Genomic DNA, 8,978 nt, shown 5'->3' with positions numbered 1-8,978 from the left:
TTTGACAGCCCTGCCACTGAGAGAGCATAATGACGTGGTGAACTCTGTGTGAAAAAAGAACAATAAATTGCCGACAAATCTCTAGTGTAATTAAATTAGTTACCGCATAGAAACGCACTTCACTGTGGTCAAAACTCCAGGAATTACAAAGTACTGGCAAGCAGGCTCTGCGAATAGCAATCTCAACAAACTGACAGTCGCAACAGCCCTACAACAAGGGGGAAGAAGAAGAAGACGGCGGCGACGGGCGGTGCAGAATATGAATTAGAGAATAATTAGCGATTGGAGCGCGCCTAGTTTGCCAGTTGGCCCATTTTGTGTTTTGTTAGCCCCTTTCCGGCAGCCCCTGTCCCCCCGTCCCCGAAATTTACACAAATCCCGAATCGATACACGTGTGCAGCGAGAACAACGACAGCGTCAAAGTCAACAATAAAAGTCGAGGGCCGGAGATTAATGAGAGACTAGCAACGACCATGATGAACGAGGACAGCAGTGCTGCGAGCGGCGGCGGGGTTAAGAAGTTCTTTCAGCGCCTCTCACAGGTAAGGGATTCCGGAAATGGCCAGCGACGAACTGATCTAATCCGCTTCCTTTGCCTCCGCAGACCTACCAATCCACATTGGACCGGAGCACACCGCACACACGAATGCGCTGGGTGTTCGCCGGCTTCCTGCTCCTGCTCTTCGTGCTGCGCATCTTCATCTATCAGGGCTGGTACATCGTGTGCTATGCGCTTGGCATTTACCACTTGAACCTGTTTATCGCTTTTTTAACGCCCAAGATCGACCCGGAGTTCGATCCGTACTCGCAGGACGATGAGGACGAGGGACCCAATCTGCCTACGCGCAGCAACGAGGAGTTCCGGCCATTTATTCGACGCCTGCCGGAGTTCAAGTTCTGGCTGTCGGTGGCGAAGAGCACGCTCATTGGACTGATATGTACGTTCTTCGATTTCTTCAACGTGCCGGTATTCTGGCCCATCCTGGTCATGTACTTCATCACGCTCTTCTGCATCACGATGAAGCGCCAGATCAAGCATATGATCAAGTACAAGTACTTGCCGTTTACCCGCAATAAGCCGCGCTACCAGCGTGTCAACGATTTGGCGGGTTCCGGACCCGGCTCCGTGGCGGGCAACTCAAAGTGACAATTAGCCGCACAGACGCCGGACACACGGGCGACGCCAGCGGGAACGGGTGATCCTTCGAACGCCTCTTCTGCAGCTGCAGCGCCACCATCAACAACCAGCGACAGCGCAGCGACCAAGGATGTGGGGTCGCCAACAGCATCGTCCATCAAACCACCGCAAATCATTGCCATTGAGGACTACTAGAGAAAGCTACCGAGAGCAGCCCGGAATGGGAACCAGAAGCATAACATCAACCAGAACCAAGCTTATAATATGATTTTCCTTTTCGGTTTGTGTAGCATTTTTCGTTTTACTGTTGAGTTGTCGTACGGCGTCTTGTGCAAAATACCTTGTTTATTGTTTAATCTAACTGCTTGTTTAAATTTATATTTATTTACAATGCTTTCTATCTATTGTAAATCCCCAACGATACCGAAATACAGCAGATCAGCACTAATTTAATTTTTCATCCTAATCCTAACGATAATTTAATGATTCTTCTATCCAAAAAGTAGACTTACTGTATTTGAATCCAATTATTTTTGATTACCATGCTTAGAAGCTATAAATATATGCCTAAATATGTATACAAACATATATATATTTTGCATTATGATTATACAATTTTTGTTAGCGTTAACTATACAAAATGTTAAAAAAGGCGAATTGAAAACTGAAACTATAGGAAGTGTACACTGGGTGCGTCTTATGAATAAAGAAAGACAAAAGAAAACCAAAGTAATTTATCGTTGAATTTTGACCCATTTGGAAAGGTTGGTGGCTTTCGTGGCGTGGTTTTTGTGTTTATCTAATCGCTTATGGCAACGAGTTCTACATGTAGTTTGCTGTTCGCTTTTAAGATACAACCCAATTTTGATAAGGCCAATGCGTGAAATTACTTTGGCGATTAGTACAATCCCCAAGTGCCCTTCTGTGGAAATCGGAAAAATTTAAAAACGACTTGTTTTCTGAACAACAAATACATTTTGTTTTTATTTAAATGAAGCACACACCAACAGATCAGGCACACGTCATTTTGACTACAAAACGCTATGCAAATAGTTTAAACTTTAGCAAGGCAATAATAAAAAAGTTAAAATGCATATATATATATAAATGAATGATAATACAGGAATCGTAATATTTGGGATAGTCGCTAAACATGCGAAATAATCGCACTTTTTGATTTATCATGAAAATGTGATTTAATGTAATGGGCACTTGGAATACTTTATGGGCAGCGAGACAAGAGAGATTTCACTTGGTCTCCACTTTCGAGCTGACCTTGGCCTTATCCTCTCGAGCGCATTTGCGTATAACACTATTGAAGTACTTGTGCAGGACGTAGCTAACTAGTCGCAGTGGACCCAAAACCATGGCGTGGAGAAGATTGGTGAAGAAGCCATCCCAAGGAAGCAACGCTCCACCCAAAGTGGTGATCACCCAGCTTTCTGCTCCAACAGTTGAGGTGAAATTGCCCTTCTATAAATAAATAAAAGTGCTTTAGTTAAATTGGGTGAATATCAACTATGGGTAACTGACTCACCAAGGCATCCTTGAGTATAGCTTTGGCCATAACTTCCGGCTCTATGAGTCCTCCGCCACCAGAGATTATTTTTGTCTCCCTGGGCTTGGACTTCTCTTCCTCCTCGAATCCGGGTGTATTCGTATCGCAGGGCATGGCCAGAGTCACGCTGACCCCGTGCTCCCGAGACTCCATTGCAATCGTTTCAGCCATAGCTCTCAGGGCGTACTTGGTGGCTGAATACGGTCCGTATCCATAGATGCCAAACATAGCCGCCTGCGAGGCAGTGATGACAATAATGCCATCGCCCGCCTTCTTCATCTTGGGCAGGACATAGCGGGTGCAGTTATAGGTGCCGAAAAAGTTGACGTTCATCAGCTTGTGGACATCCTGGACAGAGACTTCCTCGAACACACCGCAAATGGCCATTCCGGCACAGTTGATTAAGGTGTATATGGGACCGAAGCTATCCTCGATCTCGCCGAGCACCTTGGCCACCTGGTCGTAGTCGCCGCCAATGTCCAGACTCCTGGACTGGAACTTTTGATCTGGACGCTGGCGAATCACTTCCATCAGAGCCACAGCTCCGCCTGGTAAATAAGATCGGATATCAGAGATAAGAGTATTTTGGGTGGGGTTTCCTTGCCAGCACATTACTCACTTAGCATTTTCTCGTCGCGCGCTATCACCGTCACATTAGCGCCCTTCATGGCGCACTCCACCGCCAGACAGAGTCCGATTCCCTTGGAGCCGCCGGTGACCACCACATGACGACCCACAATGCTCCTCGGTTTCTTGGCCATGACGAATAGGTAGACCAGAACGTGAACCAGCACCGCAATGGCCACGCAGAGCACTATCTGCCAGCTCAGTTCCATGGGGATATTTCCGAGAGGGTGAGATAATACACCCGGATTTTTTAATCTCTGTAGCTGGTTTATCTGCACCGCGAAGTTAAACGTCTGATTAGAAAGTGCATCGAAGTGTGACCGTTTGGCGCAAACAGGTGGGACTGGATTTCTATCGATAGCTTTCAATGCACGTCAGAGTTGCGAGTGTGGCTATAAACGGCTAAGCAAATAATTTGTACCTCAACAGCTTTTCTATTCATTTATAAGATAGGCTAGATTTTGGCGCGCAGCACTGACCCCATGTGTCTGCTCCAACCGAACTGTTTACTTGGTTGGAATTTGCCATTTAGCAATATTTAACGAAAATGCCACCGAAAAAGGACGCAAAGGGTGGAAAGGATGCGGGGAAAGGTGGCAAAAAGCCAGCCGCCGAAGACAAGTGTAAGTGTTCCCGACAAACCTAGAAATCCTGGCCCTTGAATGACTTTTCCCACCTGCAAACAGCTGCCGGTAAGGAGAAAAAAGGAGGCAACGCAGTGAAGGTTCGTCATATTCTGTGCGAAAAGCAGGGCAAGATCACCGAGGCGATGGAGAAGCTGAAGGCGGGCCAAAAGTTTCCCGAGGTAGCGGCAGCTTACAGCGAGGACAAGGCGCGACAAGGCGGCGATCTCGGATGGCAGATCCGCGGAGCGATGGTGGGTCCCTTCCAGGACGCCGCCTTTGCATTGCCCATCTCCACTGTCAACAATCCCGTGTACACAGATCCCCCGATCAAGACCAAGTTTGGCTACCACATCATCATGGTGGAGGGAAAGAAATGAGAGCTGATTTTATAAATCGAATTTTAATGTGATACGGATCTTGTCTCATTTTCTCTGTGGGTTTCCGAAAACGTGCGCTTATCACTTCTTGCCTGCATCCTCCTTCAGTCCCACGGTGCGGTTGAACACTAGATGGTTCGGGCTGGTGTCTGGATCTACGGAGAAGAAGCCAATCCTCTCGAACTGGAACTTGTCGTAGACCTTGGCCTGGTTAAGCGCACGATCCGCGAATGCCACCACCACCGAAATGGACTGTTCGCTGATGTCGCTCAGGAAGCCGCCGGGCACCTCGTTGGGATCCTCGGGATTCTTGTGCTTGAAGAGTTGCTCGTATAGACGCACTTCCAGCTGTATCGGCTGCGATACCCACTGGACAAAAGCCTTGGGCTTCTCGGCCTGCTCGGCAGATTGGCTGGTGCAGATGAGTTCCACCACCTCTCCAGTCGCCGGATCCTTAACTATCTCATCCACGCTGATTACGAGACCTGCGTGACGGAGACCCACAGATTGCTTGGGTGCCAGACGGCGGTACCCCTTCTCGGGCTCCAACTTGAAGTCTCCCTGCTCAATATAGATCACCTTGTCCAGGGTGATCTTATGAGATCCTTGCTGCGGGTTCTGCGGGAAATCAGGCACTTCTAGCTGGACGGGCGCTGAATGGGGGAAGTTCTTTATGGTTACTTTGAGCGGTTCCAGGACAACCAACCGACGAGGAGCCGAAACATTGAGTACATCCCGCACTGCTGCCTCCAACATGGCGGGGTCGACGGCGATCTGGGCACCCGTTACGCCCATTTGGGCGCAGAAGTTGTTGATAGCCTCTGCTGGGAAGCCTCTACGTCTCAGAGCCGTAAGAGTAAACAACCTGGGATCGTCCCAGTCGTGGACAATCTGCTCTGTGATCAGCTTTGCAATCTTGCGCTTTGACACTAGTGCGTAGTTCATGTTCAGCCTGCCGTACTCCCACTGCACCGGGCAGTAGATACCCAGAGCGTTGCACAGCCAGTAGTAGGAGGATCGCCTCGACTGGAACTCCTTGGTGCACAGTGAGTGAGTAATATCCTCCAGAGAGTCGCAAAGGCAATGGGTATAATCGTACGTGGGGTAAATGCACCAGTCAGATCCCGTTCGGTGATGAGAGATAAACTTGATGCGATACGCCACCGGGTCCATCTTGCCCTCCTCCAGGGTGACCTTCATGCGCAGTGTGGCCGCTCCCTCGTCGATCTTTCCACGCTTCATGTCTTCGAACAGCCGCAGTGACTCCTCAATGGGACGCTCCCTCCAAGGGCTGGGCTTTGGATTGAAGCCCTTCAGTTCCTCCGCCTTCTGGTGACACACGTAGGCCAATCCCTTGTTGATCAGCACCACAGCCCACTCGTACAGCTGCTGGAAGTTGTCCGAGGAGTAGGTGATCTTGAAGGGCTTGTAGCCCAGCCATTCCACCATCTCCTTGATGGCCAAAAAGAACTTCTCCTCCTCCTTCTCGGGATTGGTGTCGTCGTAGCGCAAGTAACAGACTCCATCGTGGGCAGCCGCGTATCCAAAGTTAATGTTGATGGCCTTTGCATGACCAATGTGCAGAATGCCATTCGGTTCTGGCGGGAATCGCGTGTGCACTTTGCCTCCAGTCCTGGCCAAGTGCTCCTTTAGTAGCCGCTCCGTGTGCTCGGTGACCACGTAGCCATCTGCCTTAAAGTTCTCGCCGGGGGCATGGAAGTGCACCTTGGTTTTCATGAGTTCCGAAATGGTGGTGGCTCCATCGGAAGCTGCTTCAGCGGTTTGAGCGGCTGGAGTTACTTCGGCCTTTGGCTTTGCAGCTTTCGCCTTTTCGTTTGCTTTAGTGGGAGGTTTTAAGTCTGCTTCTGTTTTGGGACCCAACAAGTCGAAGATCTCCACATCGATGGCCGCCTTCACAGACTTGGCATCCGCCCACTTGAGCTCTCCCCGGACATCCTGCAGGATTTTAAACGAGTTAAAGTGGTAGCGCTGCTCCAACAAGGCCTCCTTGTAGTTTGCCTTGATCTTGGCCTGCACAGTCCGCTCAATCTGCTCCGGGGTGACCACCACTCCCACGCCGCACTCCTTCTCAAGCGCCTGCACATCAATGTTGGCATTCAGACTCTGACCGCTCTTGAGCAGGAACTCTAGGGCGGCATCAACGCGCTGGGTGTTGTCCAGCTTGTGCTCCACGACGTAGCGCACTAGAAGAGGGAGATGGTCCGCTGTCTGCGGCTTCAGTTTGGTGGCCATGTGGTAGATCAGCATGCCAGTGCCGTCGGAGAGGGTGGCGCTTCCCGCTGCCGCCAGCGCCAGCTGGAGGTTCTTTGTCACGTTGGCATTCTTTAATGTTTCCTTCGCCTTCTGCTCGCTCATGCCGAGCGCCTGGAATTTCGCAATCAGATCATCTCCAGCCATGTCGCCGTTTTTGTCTCTCCCTGATGACGATGTGCAAGTCAGTGTGACCGTTCCGGACCGGGATATAAAACACCAGTTGCATTGCAGTGTTCGATGGCTGGAAAACGATACAAATATAACCGATAGTCCAGTTAAAATCGACGCATATCGATTTCCGCCCACCTATCGTGCCTGCACGTGTGAAAAGAAAACATTGCTAAATGCGTTGTTAAACTGCCAAAATAAAACGAAAATGGGTAAATTAAACGTGACAGTGCTGCGATACCTCACCAAGGAGGACTTCCGCGTGCTCACCGCCATCGAGATGGGCATGAAGAACCACGAGCTGGTTCCCGGGCCTTTGGCGGCTGCCATTGCGAATCTGAAGACAGGTGGAGTCCACAAGCTGCTCAAGGAGCTGTGCAAGCACAAGCTGTTGGCCTACGAGCGGGGAAAGAAATGTATGTATGGCTGCAGATTGAAGTGCCTTCAGCCAATAAAATTTGTTGGCCCACAGATGATGGCTACCGCTTGACAAACACGGGCTACGATTACCTGGCTCTGAAGTCTCTAACACTGCGTGGATCCGTCAGTTCCTTTGGCAACCAGATTGGAATTGGCAAGGAGTCAAACATCTACGTAGTAGCTGATGAGGAGGGCACTCCCATCTGCCTCAAACTACACCGATTGGGTCGAACTTGTTTCAGGAATGTGAAAGCCAAAAGAGACTACCACGGTCGCCGGCACAAAGCCTCCTGGTTGTACTTATCACGCATCTCAGCCACGCGAGAGTTTGCCTATATGTCGGCGCTCTATGATCGTGGTTTTCCGGTGCCAAAACCCATCGATTTCAATCGCCATTGCGTCTTAATGGACCTCGTCAAGGGCTGGCCCATGTAAGATTCTTATTTTTATTATTGTGCAAAATGGTCTTTTAATATTTTTTTTATAGGACCCAAGTGCATGAACTTCTAGACGCTCCACAGGTTTACGATGATCTAATGAACCTGATTGTCCGTCTGGGAAATTCTGGAGTTATTCATGGCGATTTTAATGAGTTTAATTTAATGGTGACGGACGACGGCAAGCCCATACTGATTGACTTCCCTCAGATGATGTCCACCTCGCATGAAAATGCAGAATTGTAAGCTTCTTACTGATTATAGCATTCAAGTATTAATAGCAAACTATGTTCTAGTTTCTTCGAACGCGATGTAAACTGCGTGCGTGAAATGTTTCGTCGCAAGTTTGGTTACGAAAGCGAAGACTATCCCAAGTTCAGCGACCTGGTGCGTGAGGATGATTTGGATGCCGAGGTACACTGTACAGGCTATGGTTTCACTAAGGAGATGGAGCAAGATCTTCTTGAAGAGTACGGTATGGTGGAGCACGCAGATGAGGAGGATGAAGGAGACGATTTGGAAGAGGAGGAAGAACCTCCCACCTTGGTTACCGCTGCAGCTGTAGAGATTGACGAGTGTCGACGCCAGGTGGAGAACGAGGTCATTTATAGCGAAGCCAAGCCCACTCAAAAGTCGGATGACGCAGTCCGTCGGTACATTGAATCGTGTACGCAATATCTGGGTAATCTCAGCGTGGGTCCAGAAGTTCCCGATGAAACAGTGCCCAAGAAGTTAGACATTTCCCTGCCGGTTGAAACTCCGAAAGTTGTTCCAGTCGAAGCTGAAGCTCCTGTAGCAAATATCGCCGAGGAAGACGTCAGGTCTATCAGTTCCAATGATTTAGATACAGATGAAGTTCCCGAGCTAGTTGGCCTGGATCCTAACTCACGCATGTATCGTCTTAAAATGGTCGAGCAAATGCTAAATGATGCGAGAAGTCAGCGCTCTTACTCTACCACAACCAGCACAATAGCTCCGTCTGTGATTACCGACCGGATACGCCGGAACATGGACATCAAGGAAAAGCGGGAGCAGCGAAAAAAGTGCGTGGCCAAGGGAGAAGCTAGTGCTGTGCATCGTCATCGCAAGGAGAACAAGGATGTGGTTAAGGAATATGCTGGCTGGGACTTTTAGATGCCGTTAATCTATTGTTTAAATAAAAGTAGTGATATGTAATTTAACATTAAAACATTTCATCAAGACATCGGTCAAATAGTGTTTTGGTAATTCGGTCGTGCTCTGAACTTGACACGCAAGAATAGGATTATTTCTTTATCTAGTGTAATCCGCAGGTAAATAAAAGTCGCAATTATTCCGACGTGTAGTGCATTGTAAATAAGAACGTTTTCATGA

At 49.0% G+C, this 8,978-nt stretch overlaps 5 protein-coding genes across 5 annotated transcripts; 3 read left to right on the top strand and 2 right to left on the bottom strand.

The window, feature by feature from the left end:
* Positions 1–16: 16 nt before the first annotated feature.
* LOC122621400 (protein RER1) lies at positions 17–1,867 on the top strand. Its single transcript, XM_043799250.1, has 2 exons — positions 17–542; positions 605–1,867. Exons 1-2 carry the CDS (start codon positions 474–476, stop codon positions 1,145–1,147), a joined length of 612 nt encoding a protein of 203 aa, XP_043655185.1. The 5' UTR covers positions 17–473; the 3' UTR covers positions 1,148–1,867.
* A 373-nt stretch (positions 1,868–2,240) lies between these two features.
* Positions 2,241–3,644, bottom strand: LOC122621398 (3-ketodihydrosphingosine reductase). Its single transcript, XM_043799247.1, has 3 exons — positions 3,316–3,644; positions 2,676–3,244; positions 2,241–2,611 (listed from the first exon to the last, which is right to left on the bottom strand). Exons 1-3 carry the CDS (start codon positions 3,530–3,532, stop codon positions 2,387–2,389), a joined length of 1,011 nt encoding a protein of 336 aa, XP_043655182.1. The 5' UTR covers positions 3,533–3,644; the 3' UTR covers positions 2,241–2,386.
* Positions 3,645–3,785: 141 nt separating this feature from the next.
* Positions 3,786–4,358, top strand: LOC122619307 (peptidyl-prolyl cis-trans isomerase NIMA-interacting 4). Its single transcript, XM_043796147.1, has 2 exons — positions 3,786–3,946; positions 4,010–4,358. The coding sequence occupies exons 1-2, from the start codon at positions 3,871–3,873 to the stop codon at positions 4,324–4,326; spliced, it is 393 nt and encodes a 130-aa protein (XP_043652082.1). The 5' UTR covers positions 3,786–3,870; the 3' UTR covers positions 4,327–4,358.
* Positions 4,331–6,804, bottom strand: LOC122619306 (probable glutamine--tRNA ligase). The gene has a single exon (XM_043796146.1). It carries the CDS (start codon positions 6,742–6,744, stop codon positions 4,408–4,410), a length of 2,337 nt encoding a protein of 778 aa, XP_043652081.1. The 5' UTR covers positions 6,745–6,804; the 3' UTR covers positions 4,331–4,407.
* Positions 6,805–6,897: 93 nt separating this feature from the next.
* On the top strand, positions 6,898–8,827 carry LOC122620155 (serine/threonine-protein kinase RIO2). The gene is made up of 4 exons (XM_043797486.1): positions 6,898–7,184; positions 7,241–7,619; positions 7,676–7,867; positions 7,922–8,827. Exons 1-4 carry the CDS (start codon positions 6,977–6,979, stop codon positions 8,757–8,759), a joined length of 1,617 nt encoding a protein of 538 aa, XP_043653421.1. The 5' UTR covers positions 6,898–6,976; the 3' UTR covers positions 8,760–8,827.
* Positions 8,828–8,978: the final 151 nt, after the last annotated feature.

Source organism: Drosophila teissieri, chromosome 3R (assembly GCF_016746235.2).
Source record: "Drosophila teissieri strain GT53w chromosome 3R, Prin_Dtei_1.1, whole genome shotgun sequence".
Classification (NCBI taxonomy): Eukaryota; Metazoa; Arthropoda; class Insecta; order Diptera; family Drosophilidae; genus Drosophila; species Drosophila teissieri.
The sequence above is the reverse complement of the archived record's forward strand: the minus strand, read 5'-3'. Positions and strand labels throughout refer to the sequence as shown.